This window comes from Sarcophilus harrisii, chromosome 2 (assembly GCF_902635505.1).
Source record: "Sarcophilus harrisii chromosome 2, mSarHar1.11, whole genome shotgun sequence".
Classification (NCBI taxonomy): Eukaryota; Metazoa; Chordata; class Mammalia; order Dasyuromorphia; family Dasyuridae; genus Sarcophilus; species Sarcophilus harrisii.
The window spans coordinates 226,586,576-226,606,806 of NC_045427.1; the positions used below are offsets into that span (position 1 = coordinate 226,586,576).

The 20,231-nt window shown below is 33.2% G+C and overlaps 1 protein-coding gene across 2 annotated transcripts in view; it reads right to left on the minus strand.

Annotated features, from left to right (window-relative positions):
* Window positions 1-20,231, minus strand: part of DPM1 (dolichyl-phosphate mannosyltransferase subunit 1, catalytic) — a 30,558-nt gene that overhangs the window by 2,775 nt on the left and 7,552 nt on the right. Inside the window, exons 3-7 of one of the 2 annotated variants that reach the window (XM_012539697.3) lie at window positions 19,348-19,381; window positions 7,264-7,340; window positions 7,144-7,169; window positions 6,884-6,979; window positions 4,113-4,178 (exon numbers count right to left, since the gene is read on the minus strand). In XM_012539697.3, coding sequence (XP_012395151.1) covers window positions 4,113-4,178; window positions 6,884-6,979; window positions 7,144-7,169; window positions 7,264-7,340; window positions 19,348-19,381 — 299 coding nt within the window. Of the gene's footprint in view, window positions 1-4,112; window positions 4,182-6,883; window positions 6,980-7,143; window positions 7,170-7,263; window positions 7,341-19,347; window positions 19,382-20,231 lie in introns of both variants that reach the window. The other variant, XM_003757685.4, reaches the window with a different exon arrangement.

A 20,231-nucleotide genomic window follows, 5' to 3' on the forward strand; every position in this document is an offset into this window, starting at 1 on the left:
CTTTTAAAAGACAGAGAAAACAAAATTCTGAAATATTAAGAGAATAATGGACCACACTCCAAAAAACCCTTCACAGATGAAAAAAGAGCAAGGCACGCAGAGAAGGGAGGGTAGAAATATAAGGTAAGAAAAGGCATAATAGTGAACTTTATTTATTCTCTCACTTAAATGTCCTTAGGATTTTACAGTAAAAGTTCAATATGCTCTTTGAGAAATAGGCTACTTATTTCAACTTGCTAGAAAACTAGGCCTCCAAGTACTAGAACTCTCAGAGAAGGCAATAGGATGTATTTGCTTACAAGAAGGGATGTGACAAAGCTGAAGATGGGGACATTCATAAAGGATAGAAAAATGTCAATCTACATCTTCAAAATGAAGTACAAGCCTGAGGCAAAGAAAACCAGTAACATTAGTATAAAAAGCAGACCTCTAGTATTAAAATAAAAGGGTACTAAAACTTCCCAATTCACAAAAATCCTGGACTTGTTTTAAAGGAAAGGGAAAAGATAGGGTGGGTTCTTATTCTTTCATAGGGACTTGAGAATTCAACTAGTTCAAATCCCTTGTTTTAAAGATGAGAAAACTGAAGCCCAAGGAGGTCAAATTATATTTCCAAAGTTACAGTTTTTAAAAGGGGGGGTAGGGAGTGGGTCCACTTAAGAGGTTTTTGTAGAAAAATCCCTTTGACATTCAACAAAAACTGTCAATTTCCTTCCTTTTGTTTTTTACTGCCTCAATCCACAATGCCTAAGGGTTAGATTTGGAAATCAGCGTTCATTGTTTTGAGCCTTTTTACCCACTTCTGAAATTGTATTAAGATATTTCTAGTTCTTCAGTTTTTCACACTGGGAGTTCCTAATAGGCATGGCTTTGCTAAGCAAGGAGAAATATGGGGATTTATTCAGTCTTAGTGCCAACTCCTCAACCCACAAATCTTTTTCTTGATAAAGGAATTTTGAGTTTGATTCTTTAAAAATTAAGTAGTGAATATCAAATAATCCTTAGGAACTGTGAATTGGATATTATCTTCATATCACCACACGTTCATTGACCATCTTTAAAATTAGGCATGCTATTTGCTATTTCATTCATTTATCCAAGCACTAGCTAATTGCTTACTTAGAATTTACCAGACATTTGATTCCGCAAAAACCCAATGCAAAACAGTATAGAAATATTCTAAACACACACACATAAAATAAGACCTTAGGAGTACCATATCCTTTACCTATTTGGCTATTCCTAAGCATAAAGCAGAAATATATTCCTTGGGGTCTGTCTTTCTACTCAAGTCACTACTTAGCTCTTAAAGACATGACCTCTAATATCCATTTTTGAACTGAATTTGCTCATATAGCAATAAAAAACTGGGTTAACCATAATGACTCCCAGAATTGTTTTCTCTTTTTGAAAATTATGTATGAAAGATATGACTGGACCTATCAGACACATTCAAATAAAATTGATGAAAACAATATAGCTCATACATAAATCAAAATCTTGTCAATAAAACCATTCTGTTTTTCTATTACCTTAGATTAAAATAAAACCCTTCTGAACTGTGATTGATTTTACATGATTTTCAATTGGCAATGGTATATAGCATTTTAGCTTCAAATTTCTTAACTGAAAAGGTTTTGGCCAATAAGAACGTAGAAATTAGGAGAATTAGCCTGTAGTAATCTTATAAACAAATTACGAGTTGGAGCTTTTAAAACTCAAGGTTTTCTTTAAAAAGAACATAACTGCATTAAAAACTATCCTAAAATCTATAGTAGCCAATGAAACTAAAGTAAACGAGGAAAAAGAACTTAGTCTTGGAGTAAAATGAATCAGCATTTTTTTTTTTTAAGTTTTAGGGATGACAAACATAGCAGTGTGATTCCCTTAGTCACTTGGCACAATTACATCAAATAGTTTATAAAAATAGTAAGGTATAAGTGATAATATGGATTTGAAATCAGAGATATGGGTTCAAATGCCAGCTGTTATTTATTAGTAGTATGATCGTAAAGAAGTCACTTAGCAAACTTCCTGGAGTGGAGCCAAAATGGTGGAATGAAATCAGGAAGCTGCTCAAGTTCTCCCAGTTTCCCTTGAAAACCTCCAGAAACCAAACCAGGAATGAAACCACTCTACAACTCAAGATAAACTGGAAAAACTTCAGGAAAGGTCAGTCTCACTGGGGTAAAATGGGTATTCAGCTCAAGTCAGCTCAGACAGAATCTATCTAGGAAAGCCAGTGTTTTAATCATAGCAAATCAGCGGCTAAGACCATCAGTCCTGGCTCAGTAGAGGGGGAGATGGGGGTAGGGTGGAAGGCAGCTTCCAGTCCCAGCTCAGAAGGCAAACTCTGGGAAACCAGGTTCCTGAACAGAGCAGGCAAAGCTCCCCCTCTACATCACAAGGGGCCTCTGTGCTCAAAACCAAGACTTAGAGCTGCATAGGAACCTTGGGGCAGTGCGCCCTTTACTCCAGAATACCAAAAGAAAAGGAAAGAAAATGAGCAAGAAATAGAAAAGAACAAACCTTGACCACAGAAAGATACTATGGTGACAAGGAAGACCAAGACACCAACTCAAATGAAGACAAAACGTCCATAGAGGAAATCTCAAAAGAATGATATGAATTGCTCTCAAATCCAACTTCTTAGAAGTGCTCATAAAAGACTTTCAAAAGGAAAATAAAGAGAGGTAGAAGAAAAAAATAAGAAAAGTAAGAGGTATGCAAAACAGAATCAATAGTTTAGAAAAGAAAGGCAATTCCTTAAAAAATACAATTGGCCAAATGCAAAAAAATCCACTCAAGAAAACAACACCTTCAAAAGTAGAATTGACCAAATAGAGATACAAAAGCTAACTGAAGAAAATCACACATTAAAAACTAGAACGAAACAAATGAAGGCTAAATGACTCTATGAGACATGAAGAATCAGTCAAATGGAAGAAAATGTGAACTATTAGAAAAACAGCCAACCTAGAAAGTAGATCTAGAAGAGACAATTTAAAAGTTATTAATCTACCTGAAGGCCATGACCAAAAAAAGAGCCTGGAAAGCATTCTTCAAGAGAACATCAAGGAAAATTGCCCCAATATTCTAGAAACAGAGGGGGAAATACTTATTGAAAGAATCCATTCATCACCTTCAGAAAGAGATCCCACAAGGAAAACCCCAAGGAACAACTGAAAAACTCCAGAACTATAATCTCAAGGAAAAAATACTGCAAGGTGCCAGACAAAAACAATTCAAATATCAAGGAGCAACAGTTAGGATTACCCAGGTCTGGCAGCTTCTACAATAAAATCACAGCCAAGAATTAATTACCCAGTGAGACTCAGCATCATCTTTCAAGAGAGGCAACAGATTTTCAATGAAGGAAAAGACTTTCTACTGAGAAGTCATGTAACACTTCTGTAGGATGCAGTTTCCTCATTTATTAAATGAGAAGGGCCAGGCCAAATGCCCTTTAAGGTCCCTTCCATTCCTAAGTCTACGACCTTTGTAGCAGATCAGAAAATAAAAAGAAAAAAGATCAGAAGGCATTTAGGTCCATTTAGAATTGTTCTTAAAATTACAAATAAGAGAACAACAAAGCTCAATATTCAAAATAAACTCAACATGCTTTTTTAGGGAATATTTTGACATATAGGTTTAAATTGACAAATTTAACTAAGATGTAGCTTATGGTTATGCTATCCTTAATGGAAATACATTCATTCCATGCAGTTAATTGAAATGTTAAGGATCACAAGATGTTTAATCTTGTACCTTGTTCATCTACCTATGAAGTACTTCTAGAGGGATGCTTTAACATCTTATATAGCATTCTTGTAGAATATATCTTTATTTAGGTATATTTTCCAAGCATTTCTGAGAAACAGACATGAACTCCAGGATCTAATAACATTAGTAATATAAAAAATCTAATGGATTTGGATAAGAGAGGAAGGCAATATAAATTGTTGGAAAACATGAGTGTTTTCCATGTAATGATATAGTTATGATTATTAAGGTATCAAATATATTTCATACTTAAATGTAATATATCAAAGATTAAGTATAATATAATAAATTAATATTATACAATAATAAAACTTAGGAGTATACTGTACCTGAAACTTCCAGTTAAGTCAGAAACTCCTGGCCTCAGCAAAATTTGAGTTAAGAAGTTGGCTACTCTGCTGCCAAATAAAATATCCAAAATTTTTATTTTAAAATTGAAAAGAAGTTGTCACAACAAAATTTAAGATATGGAAATATCAATCATACATACTGATTAATATCTGAGTGACATTAACTGTAACAAATAAATTTATGCTTTCATATTAAACATAAATTATCTACTACCTTACTTAAAGACTCTTTAATGGTTAAAAAAAATTCAAGATGGGGATATTTGCCTCATAAAAAAATTTTCTGGTCAGTAAAAGATGTGATATTGTCCATTTTTAAAAACAGAAATTCAAGTTTTTCTTTCAAAAAAAAAATTTTCTTCCCTCCCATCAGACATCTAAATTAAAACTTATTTTAAAACAATTCTATTAATGTATGCTTACATTCTTTTTCTAGAGGATTAATAATTATTAAACAAGGAGAAATGAGGTAATTTGCTTTACTAGCATGCTTTAACTTTCTATTGTATAATCTAATATTGTGAATGATTGCTAAGAAGGAATGTAAAAAGGCAGGTTCATCACTTGTCCAGAGTGAGGGAGACAACAGATAGCTTCAGTTCTGTATACATAGTCATAAAAATCAACAAACTAGTATTAAGTGTTTACTAGATATTGAGCAGTTTTTCAGTTGTGCCCACCCTTCGTGACCCAGTTTGGGGCTTTCTTGGCAAAGATATTAGAGTAATTTGTAGTTTTCTTCTCCAACTCATGTTGTTGATGAAGAGCAGGGACACATGAGGATAGGTGACTTGCCCAGGATTACACGGCTAAAAAATTTCTGAAGTCAGAATTGAACTGAAAATGAGTCTTCCTGATTCCAGGCTTGGCAATCCATATTACTTGCCTGTCCTCTAGCATCCTAGTAGTGCATTTAAAAAGTAACATAGTAGAAGAATCCAGCTGAATTAGAAAGGTAGGACAGGGTCTGCCCAAATGCTTAACAAAAGGGACCTTTGTCAGTTAAGTTAAAGAGCAATAGAGATGAATACAAACAAGAAAATGGTACTCAGATTCCCCAACTCCCACTAGATAGTAAGCAAACTGAGGACAAGGACTTTCTATTTCCCCAGGGCCCAAGCCTAAAAAACAAATTTGTTAATTTGAACTAGTATTCAAAGTATTTAAGAAAAAAAAAAACCTGCCCTTTTAAAAATTTACTTCTAAAGGCCTAGTTCTAACCAGGACAAATCATTCATTTGCATGCTTTTTGGAAAATTGGGAGTGGTTTTTTTGTGTTGCAGGCTAATACATTTGGAAGGGATGCACTTTTATCACAGCTAAATAGAATTGAATTCCAAGTTAAAAGCTATGAATAGTTCATTAGCATTTCAAAAATGTACCAGGACCAATAGAAAGTGTTTTGAAAACCAATACAAAGTTGCTTGTTTTTCCCCCCCAGGCTTTGGGAAACTAGTTTTCCCTTTTCCTAGGGAAAGTTATTTTCCTTAGGCTACAAAGAATTCAATAGATAGAGATCAGACTTTTGATTTCCAGGATAAATCCAATTTCAGAAAGAGGAACCAAAATAACTCAAAAAAGTCTCAGTAACTTTTAAGTCTTTAAATGATCTCTAGGGTTAAAGTGCCAGGCTGAGTATAAAAGTGGAACTTAAGTAGGTTTTAATCCATTCCTCAGTGGCTGCCTTTCAAGTCATCTAATAGTAAGCAAACATCAATTTATGCTCAGAAGCTTATAGAGATATGAAAGGCAACTAATTGTAGTAAAGTGATAGAAAATTTTAAGACATGTCAGAATAAAAACATTTTTTTAAATATCTGAAATCCAGAATCCAGGCAAATAATTAGTGATATATTTAAAGTAAGTAGTTTTAAAAGAAAGAAAAAAAATTTTCTTTGGATATACTTAAAAACTATTACAGAATCAAACATTTAGGCTTATTTGCCCAATAAATTAAATAGATTAGATTCAAAAGCAACTTATTAGCTAGCTTGTAATAGAACAAAAGCAAAACTTCTGAATCAAAAGTAATTGAATATAATGGCCGCAGCATTAATTCTGTCAGTGAAATTATAGAGGTCTGGTTCAACTGTGTCCATTAGTGGTTAACAAAACCAGCATCATAGAAGTTATTAACAGAGTTAGGACTATAACCCAGATCCATAAAAAAGTTAGTGGAGTTTAAGTAGTCACTGATGAAATTTAAAATATCTTATGCATATTTAAGAAACCAATTTAAGACTAAAAACTATGATATAATTTAGGGTACATTATAATATCTTAAATTTTTAGAGTTTGGTTAAATGTTCCATTCAAAAATTTTGCACTGAATTTTCCCTAGCTAAAAAGTCCTCACATCAATTAATATTATATTATTTATGTTATTTTATAATTTTATTTTTTAAATGATTACATCTTTTTATTTACAAAACATATGCATGGGTAATTTTTTCAACACTGACACTTGCAAAACCTTCTGTTCCAAATTTCCCCCTCCTTTCCCCCACTCCCTCTCCTCTAGATGGCAGGTAGTCCAATACACGTTAAATATTATTTTTATGGTTTTTTTATAATAGGAAAAATTATTCTATAAAGTGTGATATAGATACCTCAATGGAAAGTTAAATTCTGGGTAAGTTCCATGCATGGATGGAAAAGTGTAAATACTTTTTTGCTTTTTAAAATAGAAGATTCAACTAAAAAAATAAAAAAAAAATAAAAATACTTTACAGATTACTAAAACTATCTACCTGATAATTTTTCTCTTCAAATCCCAGCCATAGACACCTCCATTTCCTTTGTAGCGAGTTCCAGAAACAATGTCAAAATTACCTTCTTTTTGCTTCCTACAAGAAATATACATTAGGTAACAATTTATAAAAGCTGTTTCTTTCACAATACAAAAATATTAAATATTTGAAACTGGTATAAAACTGATGGGGAAGTTAAAGTTATACTTAAATTTTAATAATTTATTATAATTTCCCCAAATGTTAGAAATAAAACCTACCTAATGAACTCTGGAATGAATTTTGGCTATAATTTAGGGGAAAAAAAAAAACCAGTAAGTAAAATGAAGTCAAACTTCTAAAGCTAATATAAACAAATTTTCAAAGAAAAAAACACTTACATGATGTGAGAGATCAGCATCCATAATAATAATAAAGTTTCCTGTCGCATGCTGCATTCCATGAATATAAGCTGTTCCTGATAGCAAAAGTTTAAGTTATTCAATTCTTGGTGACTTTACAGTTAAACTATCAAAAAAGGCAAAAACTTAAGCACAAATCAGCATTTTAAAAATGATACATATATAAATTAGTAGTAAGTTTTCAACTTAGACACATTTCAGATTTATTCATTTAAAGCTAATTTTTTTTAACAAGAAGAAAATTTTATTTACTTTTTAATATCATCACTTCCCAATGATGCCCCAGGCTACAGGCTCTCCTTTATTAAAAAAAAGTTAAGTAAAACATATCGACACATTACCATATCAAAATGCTGCAGTTTTAATTCAGATTATTACCTCACTAGTGAGAAGAGAACTAAGTTTTCCTCTCCAATATGTAAATCTACTTAAAAAAAAAAAAAAGGAATAGAGAAGATATATACAATTATCCAAGTTATCTACTATAATTCTAAAGTTAGCAAAGGATAAAAATCTTCAACCTAAAACTTAAGATGTTAGGAAAGACACAAAAAGGCAGAATAACAACTCATTATTTATGTAACACTTTAAAGCTTACAAAATAATTTACTCAAAATAATCGCATGATACATTTATATGAGTATTATTATAATTTTATAAATAAGGAAACTAATGTGCCAAGGTTTTAAGTAGCTTTTTCATAATCAAACAGCTATGAATGTGTTAGAAGTAGAATCTAACCCAGTTCTGCTGAGTATAGGCTTCGACTTGGATTGCCTGGCTGCACCTAAGGAGTATCAACGTTATTTAATTTTTCTGCCTCATACTTAGATTATGTGGGTAAACCTAGGTTTTTGAAGGCCAATATAAGCCAAGAGAGAAAGGCTGTGAGTCTTGGTGACACAGACTGGGTCTGCTGAGGATTAGTTTTACTTAAGTATGGTAAGGTTAGTTATCAGAAGAATAGCTATTAGGTGACAGATTCTCTGGCTGTGGGTGTAAACCATGAAACAGATAAAAATACAAAATAGCTGTCAGTCTTATGAGGTCCCATTTCATTTTTGTGGTGGCAGTAAAGAGGCATCTATTAAGAATCATTCATGTTTCAGTCTATCCATAGGTATTATTTTTATTTTTTATAATCTCATATTTAGAATGCCAACAACCAATACTGCCAGAAAGAGTAAACTTCAACCATTTTAGCTCCTTTTGGAGTCAAAAGAATCTGGCAGATTTACTTTTATACTTTTACTTTTATTGTAACCATACAAGTCATGATGGGGGGAACATTCTGCATTGCTCAAAAACAAAAAAGGACTTATGATCATAATATAAGAATTCTATGATACAGAATAAAACCCATACAATCTGTGCATTCTGCGATACTCCTGGTTTTCAATTTCCTATGTTAGCTATCAAGTATCTGATACCCAATATAAGGAATAAGGGGAGAGGGAATGGAGGGAGGGAAGAGAAGAGAGCTTACAGTGATGCTCCCCTCAAAGATAACAATAGAGCACTGTCTAATAGTTAATAATAATGTGACCTTTCTGTAATTTTTTTTTTAGTCATAATTTCCCTTTCACTCATACATTTCTTTAATGACATCCTTCACTTTATTTCTTTGTAATGTCTTCCAGTCTGTTCTTGTCCACCAAGCATTTCTTTACTAACCTTTAAATGATCTTAATTTCAATTCTTTGGAGACATTGTGATGTTCTATGACTTAGTCGTATACCAAAACTATGTTAAAATTGAGCCCTTGTTTTTAAAATGTTTGGGATCTAAATGTTGCCCAAACTGTTAATCCACCGGAACAGTTATTCTTCATCCATATAGTTCCGTAGGAAAACTAAAAGTGATTATAATCTCATTTAGAAAGTTCTGTGGTGGCACAGTGAATAGAACACTAGCCCAGAAATCAGGAGGACCTGAGTTCAAATCTAGTCTCAGACACTTAACACTTCCTGGCTATGTGACCCTGGGCAAGTCACTTAACCCCAATTGCCTTAGCAAAAAAAATATATATATAGTTCTGTGGTGTTAAGGGTTTGATGTAAAAAGAACAATAAATCATATAGGATCTTCAAAGTTATTCTTAAGTTATTTTATTCGAATAAAGATGTGGCCCATAAGTACAAAGTAAAAACCAGCACAAAATAATTTTAGTATCTACACTAGCATCTGTAGCAAGAGATTAGTAAATCTGTCAAGTACCTCAGAAACTATTGAACCCAAGCCTCTTATTTTACCGAGGAGTATGCAGAAGCACAGGGAAGTTATATGAATTACACAGTGATCACAAAGTGAATGAATTGGGATTTGAGCAAAGTCAGGTTTTCATGATTTCAAGTTTTGTGATCCATTCAATATACCATGTAGACTTGAAGCAAAATGTACCCTGACATTCAATAACTTCAATGTAAAAGTGGGCAAGGAAAAGATGGAGAAAACTATACTAGAAAATATAGTTTGGGGCAAAGGCTTTTGGACTAAAGTTGCAAGTTAAAATAACTTTGAGATGCCATCTCACACTTACGAGATTGGCTAAATTGACAGAAAGGGAAGATAACAAATGTTGGAAGGCACATGAAAAAGTTGGCATTGAAAAGTAGAATACTTAGGCAGAATTGTAATTTTTATTATATTGGCTCAGCCCAGCCATGAACAATATTTTCCCAATTATTTAAGTTTGATTTTATTTGTATAAAAAATGTTTTATAATTATGTTTATAGTTCCTGGATTTATCTTGGCAAGTTTACATATTGTCTTTGGTTATTTTAAATAAATTATCTCAACTCTCTCTTCCTGAAGGGCTTTGTTGGTAATATATTGAAATGCTGATGACTTAGGGTTTATTTTATAACCTGCTACTCTGCTAAAATTATTCTACTATTTTTTTCAGTTGAATCTCTAGATTTTCCAAGTTTATCTTATCATCTTTAAGAAAGAGACAAGTTTTCTTCACAGTTAAAGGTTCTGATAAAGGCTTCATTTCCAAAATATATAGAGAATTGACCCTAATTTATAAGAAATCAAGCCATTCTCCAATTGATAAATGGTCAAAGGCTATGAACAGACAATTTTCAGATGATGAAATTGAAACTATTACCACTCATATGAAAGAGTGTTCCAAATCACTATTGATCAGAGAAATGCAAATTAAGATAACTCTGAGATACCACTACACACCTGTCAGATTGGCTAAGATGACAGGAAAAAATGATGATGATTGTTGGAGGGGATGCAGGAAAACTGGGACATTGTTGGTGGAGTTGTGAACGAATCCAACCATTCTGGAGAGCAATCTGGAATTATGGCCAAAAAGTTATCAAACTGTGCATACCCTTTGACCCTGCAAGTGCTGCTACTGAGCTTATACCCCAAGGAGATACTAAAGAAGGGAAAGGGACCTGTATGTGGCAAAATGTTTGTGGCAGCCCTGTTTGTAGTGGCTAGAAACTGGAAAACGAATGGATGCCCATCAATTGGAGAATGGTTGGGTAAATTGTGGTATATGAATGTTATGGAATATTATTGTTCTGTAAGAAATGACCAGCAGGATGAATACAGAGAGGCTTGGAGAGACTTACATGAACTGATGCTAAGTGAAATGAGCAGAACCAGGACATCTATACTTCAACAACGATACTGTATGAAGATGTATTCTGATGGAAGTGGATTTCTTTGACAAAGAGACCTAACTCAGTTTCAATTGATCAAGGATGGACAGAAGCAGCTACACCCAAAGAAATAACACTGGGAAATGAATGTAAACTGCTTGCATTTTTGTTTTTCTTCCTGGGTTATTTTTACCTTCTGAATCCAATTCTCCCTGTGCAATAAGAGAACTGTTTGGTTCTGCACACATATATTGTATCTAGGATATATTGCAACCTATTCAACATATATAGGACTGCTTGCCATCTAGGGGAGGAGGTGGAGGGAGAGAGGGGAAAAATTGGAACAGAATTGAGTGCAAGGGATAATGTTGTAAAAAATTACTCTGGCATGGGTCCTGTCTATAAAAAGTTATAAAAAAAATTAGTTTATCAACCAAAAAAAAAAAAAAAAAAAGAGATAAGTTTTATTTTCTCATTATCTATTCTGATTCCTTCAACTTTCTTTTATTGCTATTGCTAGCATTTCTAGTACAATACTAAATGATAATGGTGATGATGGGCATCCTTGTTTCACTCCTGATCTTACTGTAAGAATTCTAGCTTATCCCCATTACAAATAATGTTCGCTGATACTTCTTGTAGGTAAATGCTTATTATCACATTAGGAAAAAATTCATTTCTTTTTAATAAGGATGAGTATTATATTTTGTCAAAAGCTTTTTCTGCAACTATAATCATTTGATTTACTTATATAATTAACTATGTTAATAGTTTTCCTTATATTGAACCAATCCCACATCCCTGGTATGTGTATGTGTATATAAAAATAAAACTTGGTCATATTATATATTCTTTGTGATATAATGTTAGTCTCCTAGCTAGCATTTTATTTATGATGTTTTACATCAATATTTATTACTGAAACTAGCCTATTATTTTCTTCTATTACTGCTCTTCCTGGTTTGGCTATCAGCACAATATTTATTCCATAAAATGAATTTGGTATAACTCTTTCTTTGCCTATTATTTATAATTTATTTTAATATTAGAAGTTAGGTGATTTTTAAAGATCTGATAGAATTAATTTATAAATCCATCTGGTCCTGATGCTTTCTTCTTAGGAAATTCATTTATGGCCTACTCAATATCTTTTCCTAAAATAAGTTCATTTTGATATCCTATTTTTTCTTCTATTAACCTGAGCAGTTTATATTTTTTGTAAATATTCTTCCATTTTAAAATTTATTGGCATATAATTGGGCAAGACAACTCCTAATTTTTCATCTCCATTAGGTATGGATTAACCCTTTATTTTTGATAATGATTTGGTCATGATTCAATCATATTAATCAATGTTTTTTTTCATAAAACATCTATTAGTTTTATTTATTAATTTGATGATTTTCTTATTCATTTTTATTAATCTTACTTTAATTTTCAGGATTTCCAATTTGGAATTTAGTTGAAGATTTTTAACTTGTTCCTTCTCTAGTTTTTTAAATTGTATACTCAATCACTGATCTGCTCTTCTCTATTTTACTAATGTAAGCATTTAGACATATAAATTCTCTTCTGATACTGCTTTTGTCAAGTCCCATTATTTTTGATTGGTTATCTTAACACCTTGTTTAATAAAACTTTTACTACAATTTCTCTGACCCACCTATTCTTTAAAATTAGGTTATTTAGTTTCCAATTAATTTTTAATCAATTTTTTCCATGGCCTTTTATTAAATGTAATTTTTGTTGCATTATGATCTAAAAAGAATGTATTTAATTTCCCAGCATTTTATTATAACCTTTTTATGCCCTAATATATAGTCAATTTTTATAAAGGTGCCATATACCACCTCTAAAAATAGGAACATTCCTTTCTATTCCTATTCAGTTCTCTCCAGACATCTATCATATCTAGCTTATCTAACATTCTATTCATCAGCTTCACTTTCTTATTTTTCCTTAGATTTATCTAGTTCTGAATGGGGAATATTATAATCTCTCATTATAGTTCAATTCATCCCATTACATGTTAAAATTATTTAGTTGTACATTCACTCCATTTCCTCCCATTGTTTATCCTTCTTTCAACCCTTCCCCTTCTCAAAAATTATTTTACTTCTGATCAATGCCTCCTTAATCCATACACCCTTCCAAGAGTCTCTCCCTTATCCTATCCCTTTATCCTCTTATTTCTCTGGTAAGACAAGACTTTTATACCCAACTAGACGTACATGTTATTCCCTCTTTAATCTACTTCTGATGACAATAAGGTTCCTGTGTTGTCTACTACCTATCCCATCTTCCCCTCCAGTGTAAAACTTCTTCCATTAATGCCTCTTATGTATGAAATAATTTTTTCCATTTTATATCTTTCTACCCAATTTTATTTTTTTGGATCATTCCAGCACAATTAATTCAACCCCAAACATTTTACTTATGTATACTCTAATTGCCATAATAATGATAATATTAAGAGTTACACTTCTCAGATAAGTAGATGATTTAACCTAATTCAATCCCTTATTAGTCTTTCATGTTTATTCTCCTAATTCTTGTACTTGCAAGTCAATTTGTCTCTTCATTTCTGATCTTTCCCTCAAGAATGGTGGAAAATTCTGTTAATTATTAATTATCAATTTTTTTCCCTTGCAGGAATACACATAGCTTTGCTGAGCAAATTATTCTTGGTTGCAAACTCAGCTCTTTTGCTCTTCAGGATATCATATACTTTTGCTTCTTTACTGCAGAAACCGTTAAATCTTGTGTTATTCCGACTGTAGCTTCACAATATTTGAATTGTTTCCTTCTAGTGTTTGTATTTTTTCTTTGACCTAGGATGACACTTAGCTATAATGTTCCTGTGAGCTTTCATTTTGCAATCTCAGGTGACTGATGAAATTTTTCAATTCCATTTTACCTTCTATTCCCCCCTCCCTGGGGGTGAGTGTTAAGTGACTTGCCCAGGGTCACATAGCTAGGAAATGTTACGTGTCTGAGACCAGATTTGAACTCAGGTGCTCCTGACTTGAGGGCTGGTTCTCTATCCACTGCGCCACTTAGCCGCCTCTTACCTTCTAGTTCTAAAACTTCAAGGCAATTTTCCCTAATGATTTCTTGAAATTTGGTGTTTAGATTCTTTTTATGTTTATGATTTTCAAGCGGTCCAAAAATTCTTATATTACGTCTCTTTTAATTGTTTTTCAAATCAGTAGTTTTTCCAATGTGATACTACATGTTTTTTTTTTTTTTTTTCATTTTCTTGCTTTTATTTCTTTTTATATTTTTCTTTGAAACTTTACAAGTAGCTGTTTTGACTTCATTGTCTTCTATGTTAAGATTCTTTCTCTGGTGTTTACTCATTTTTAAAAATGACATTTTTCTTAAATGTTAAATTCCACGTCGGGGTTAGGCTCTATTACCAGGATGTGGGGAATAATGTCTCAGTTTTCAGGTTTTTCATGCTGTTGTTTTCAGAGCTCTTATCTGGGAGTCTTTGACCTTTTTGGTTGTTCTAGCAAGTATGATACATAGCCAAGTATAGTTATTCCTCTTCTGGCTTACACCTGAGTTTATAAACGATGCCAAGCACTCCTTTCCATCCCTGAACCCTCCCATACTGCAAACGTTATTATTTTCCACAGTCCCCCAACACTACCATCGTCCATTCTCCACTGGCTGTATCCATCTGCTTTGGAGATGAAACCCCTCTGCTAAAAAGGACCAGAACCGGTCCTCTCCAAGAGGATCATGAGAAGGGTCCTCATCCCTCTGCCACTGCACTCACAGACATGTGTCTATATCCCTAGGACTAGTATCCAGCATCTCACAATCTTCTGCTGATTAGCTGGCCACCCTCAGTTCCCCACACACTGCAGGGTACAAGACCAATGACACAACTACCCCTAGGGTTTACTGTTTGTTGGCCTGGCTACACCTGAATCAGGCCAGACCACTACCCCAGCAGGTCAGATCTTTTTCTAACATCTTCCCAAGTTGTCTTAGGAGGGACGACTACTGTATCTTGCCTTTTAATTATTTCCATTGCTCCAACATTTACTTTCAGGCATTATTTTAAGTTATTGGCAACCAAAATCTCTTCCAAGACTTTCTTCTTTCTTTGGGTGAGTATTATCTCCTGGTACTCCTCTCAGATTTCTTTTGCTGGATCTCCATTCGGGTTGTATCTATTAACTTTGGGTTTTCAGTGCGACTCTACTCTGAGACTTCTTCTCCTTATCTCCAATGGATTCAATTATCATTTCTTTGAAAATGATTCTCAGATTTTTTTTCATCCAGTCTTTATCTCTTTGCTGAGCTCTAGGCTCACATCTCTAATTGCCTCTCAGACATCTCAAACTCAATGTTACACAGATATCTTAAAACTCCACAAGCCCAAACTTAATCATTACTCTTTCTTCCAATCTTCCCCTCTTCTTGACTCTTCTATTGCTGTAGAAATCAACACCATCCTCACAACTCAGGTATCAATGATTCCTTGTTCTCCCTCCTCTTCTCCATTCTGTGGATGTCAAGTTATATCCATTCTACTTTTTATAACACCTTCCCATAAATGCTCCGTCCTCTTTGGATACCACTCTGGTACCGACATACTATCTTACTGATAGCCTATTACAATAATTTTCTGGTTGGCTTTCCTGCCTCAAATTTGTCCCCATGCTAATCTATCACTCACTCACCTGTCAAAGTGATCTTTCTAAATTAGGTTGACCATGATACCATGCTAGTCAATAAACTCCAGTGGCTCCCTATCATCTCTAGACTCAAATTTAAAATCCTGTCTTTTTTTTTTTTTTTGGCTGAGGCAATTGGAGTCAAGTGACTTGCCCAGGGTCACACAGGAAATATTAAGTGTCTGAGGCCAGATTTGAACTCAGGTCCTCCTGACTTCAGGGCCGGTGCTCTATCCACTTTGCCATCGAGTTGTTCCCACCTGTCTGGTTTATAAAGTCCATTACATCTCAGATACCAAATACTTATCAGAAATTTGATTCTTCTTCCTCCCATTTGACCACTTGCTTTTTTATTCTAGGTATGTTTGAGATCCGCTATTTTTGATTCTTTTTTTGGCTAGACTGCTTCTTTATAACAAAATCTGAGGTCTGGGAGTGCTATTACCTTTTGTCCTTAGCTCTTTTCATTATTACGAGCAATATTTAAGATCTTTTATTCTTTTATATAGCTAGGTATCATTTATATAGTGCTTTAATGTTTGCAAAATGTTTTTATAAATTATCATCTCATTTTAAATTCACATTTAAGATGAGGAAAATGAGACAGAGAGGTTAAATGACTTGTCCAGCTATCTGAAAACAGACCTGTATTCAGATCTTCCTGTCCCCAACACTTGCCCTCCTCAATTTTACTGAGTTCTGTAAAGCATCCTTTTCATAATTTGATCGCTATAGAAGTAAAATTATCAAGTAACTTTGGTACTAGTTATTTTGGAACTATTAGCATGGCCAACAGGCCATTAGCACTAAAGGTTCCTCCTGCCATTTAATTTCATTTAAAATATCTTTAAAGAGCATTTTGTAATTTAACTTATATATGTACTTTGACAAAATAATTTCAAAATATTTATTTATGAATTTTGTGGTTACCTGGAATGGAACTTCCCTTTCTATTATTGCTTTCTGAATTTTGTTATTCTTTGAAAATGCTCTTGATATTTTGAAGATTTCTTTTGCATTCTGCAGCCTTGTTGAAGTTATTTGTTTTAATTGGTATATTTGCTGATTCCTTAAATAAATCATCATACCATTACAAATAAAAAAAATTTTCTCTCTTTTTAAAACTATTTATGCCTAACCAAAAAAAAAAAAAAAAAAAAAAGCTAACAAGGATAGGATATGCATATTATTGAAATCAACTATTTCCTAGACATATTTAGCATTTTATGAGTTTTTAAAAATTCAACATAAATTTTTTTTTTAAATATACTTCTTTTTCTTTTTGCTGAGGGACTTGGGGTTAAGTGACTTGCCCAGGGTCACACAAGTAGGAAGTGTTAAGTGTCTGAGACCTGATTTGAACTCAGGTTCTCCTGACTTCAGGACTGGTGTTCTATCTACTGCGCCACCTAACTACCCTTAAATATAATTCTTAAATAAATGTGACTTATCACAAGATTTTATTGCATCATGAAGTAATTTATGTTATCTTCAATTTTCATGCTTACTGTCTTCTTTTCAATATTCTAGCAACCACACTGTTGGCTTTCTTGAAAAACAGATATCATACACATTTTAAGTAAAAAAAAAAATCTATAGGAAAACTACAGAGAAATAACAATAAAATCATGCTTTTAATTTTTTCTCTACTCTTATTGCATTATTGTGTATTGCTAACATTTCCAAAATTATATCAAATAACAGTGGAAAGAATGGGAATACTTGTTTTTTTTCTAGAAATTACACAAATATACACATTCCAATGAGTTAAGTGATAAGAAGAAAGTCTTCACATACATCAAAATATTTATAGTAGCATTTTTTTGTGATAGAGCGGGGAGACTCACCTACTATGTGTCAGGCATTGGGCTTAGAACTTTTAGAGATCACCTCATTTGATCCTCACAATAATCCCAGGTGAGGTGACATTATTATTATTTTACAATTGAGGAAACTGAGGTAAAGAGGCTAAGTGACTTGCTAAGTTAGAAAGGTATTAAGTTTCTCAGGTTGGATTTGAATTCAGATCTTCCTGACTCTGAGATCAGTGCTCTATTCACTGAGCCACCAGCTGTTGCCTTCAATGACAAAGAATTATGATTAGATTTAATTTTGTAGTCTTCTCATACTGTACTCAAATCCAAGGATACTGTCCCCTTGATGTTACTGATATAAGACATACCATACCCCAAATCCAAAAATTTTCATGCCTGCAATGCTATTCCTTCTTATCTCCACTTCCTGGCTTTCCTCAAATCAACTAAAATCCTACCTCCTCCAAGAAGCTTTTCCTGATCCCTCTTAATATTAGTGCTTCTATTCCCTGAGGTTACCTCTAATTTACCCAGTATATATCTTGGTTGTCCATAGTTGTTTGCATTTCTTTCCCACATTAGAATGTGAATTTCTTAGTGACAGGGATTGCTTCTGCATTTCTTTGACCTCTAGAACTTAACACAGCATTAAGCCCTTATTTACTGATTATCAGAGAAATGTATGATTAGAAATAATTATGGCCTAGTTATAAATTTAAAGAGCAAGAAATTGACAATGTATTCAAGGAATACAAGGAAAGGCCTCAATCGCCTTGGGCGGACCACCTTGTAAATCTATAAAATATGGATCATAGTCACACAGGATAGGCAAGTATGGATGGATCATGTGACACAGTGCTGGAGATAATACTTCTTTTTTTGAAATCACAGAGCCATTTAGGTATCAGTTAAAAACATTCATTCCATTCATATTTTACATGACTATGGAATCCTAAGTATAGGGGAAACAAAATGTAAAAGTCTAAAATTAACTCTATACAGGGAATGTAAGTGTTAAATATTTCACTAATAATGAATACAGATAGTTCTTGCTTCACATAAATTCATATCAGGCAAATCTGACAACATAAAGAATTCTGAAAGAAATTCACATTCAAAAATGATGTCTGTTAATTTTATTGACCAGTAGGATTATGTGCTGTTTGTCTCCCTCCTTCCCTCTTCCTCTCCCCTTGTGACCCTTAGCTTGGCACTCCTCAAGTGAAAACAAAAAGCCATCTCCCCCCCCCCCCCCCCCCCCCCCCCCCCCCCCCCCAACAAACAAACCAACAAACCTATGTTCACCACCAGATCAAAGGCTTGGCTTGAGACCTTTGGAGCTGAGAGAGAACTTTGCCCCACTCTGCCTACTTCTCTGTCTTCTATTCTTCTGTACATGATACTTCACATGAGTGTCCGAATGCCCCAGTGTTACAAGTCATCTTCTGCTTTTATCCATGTTCACCCTCTAAATGTAACTCAATTGTGTGCTTCCTGTCTCTTTCCCTTCCTCAAAAGTGTGGACAAATTTCATTATGTAAAAACCATTTTACAAAAAGATCTACAGAATGATTCACTAACATAAAGCAAGAACTCTATGTATATTTTAATAAAATTCAGATTTTATTCAACAAATTAAAATCATGTCCCTAAAACTACTCCCCATCAACTCCTTAAATTATGTGTTTTAAAAGCACGCTAATTTTTTTAAAACAAAAAAAGCATAATTCAAAATTTTCTCTTTTCAGGATTATCAGGTGAGATATGAAAAAATTACATCATTTCAATTTAATTATGATTAGTTATTAACTAGCCAGTCTAAGATATTAAATAGTTTTCTCTTGTCCTCAAATGAGAAAAAAAATTATTGTATAACTCTATAGTGATAAATACCAGGCATGTAAATTGAGACATTCTTCTTAATGACTACTTACCCAGTCCTAGCTTTTTAGCTCTAGGCCTTAGAAGCTGTAAGAGTAAGAAAAAGTCATCAGATCTTATCTATACTGTAGACAAATTCACATTAGTCAGTTACAGTTTAAAAATGCTAATAAATAAATAAAAAAAACCCCACAATAGAAATAATCCCACACTTTAGTATCTAGGTATGGTCAACAAGCTTTAAATAGTTATATACTGAAGGATTGCTTCCCATTTTTTCTAGTCTGCCACAGGGAGGAGACAGAGAAAGCTGACTGTAATACCTACTTATGGTTGTGAACACAAAAATGGAAGCTAAAATTATAATCAGCTTACAATCAAGTCAATGAGCTCTGTGGTAAAAAATAATCAACTGAGATACCAGGAGGACATTTAAACTTTTTATAATATATTGGGAGGAAACATAAAATGCCCATATGAAATATTTTCAAAGTTATAAAATAATTTAAAAAAACTTCTTATTACTTATGATTATATGTTTTGTTTCCACAAAATCTCAATATAAAAAGGATAATGCAGAATTAAGGATCATATATATATATAAATAGGGTTATCTATAAAGTCAAACTCCACTTTAAGAGAAAGTCGGATCTTGGGAACAGGGAACATAGGAGTCACCAAACTGAACAATCAATGTCCCTCTCACCCAGTGTTAACCTCCAGACATAGGAAGGAATGACTATTACTAATGTTAATGTTTGCTTGCTTCTCTTATAAGTTGTCTTTTATGGCTTTACCATTCACAAATATGTCCAAATTCTTTTATTTCCTGCCTACATATACGATGAATTCCATGTTTATTTTTCACCGTGAAATAGTATTTTCTTTTTAACTTTCCTAAATTTCACTACTGCATAGTTCCTGTAGGTCATTTTTA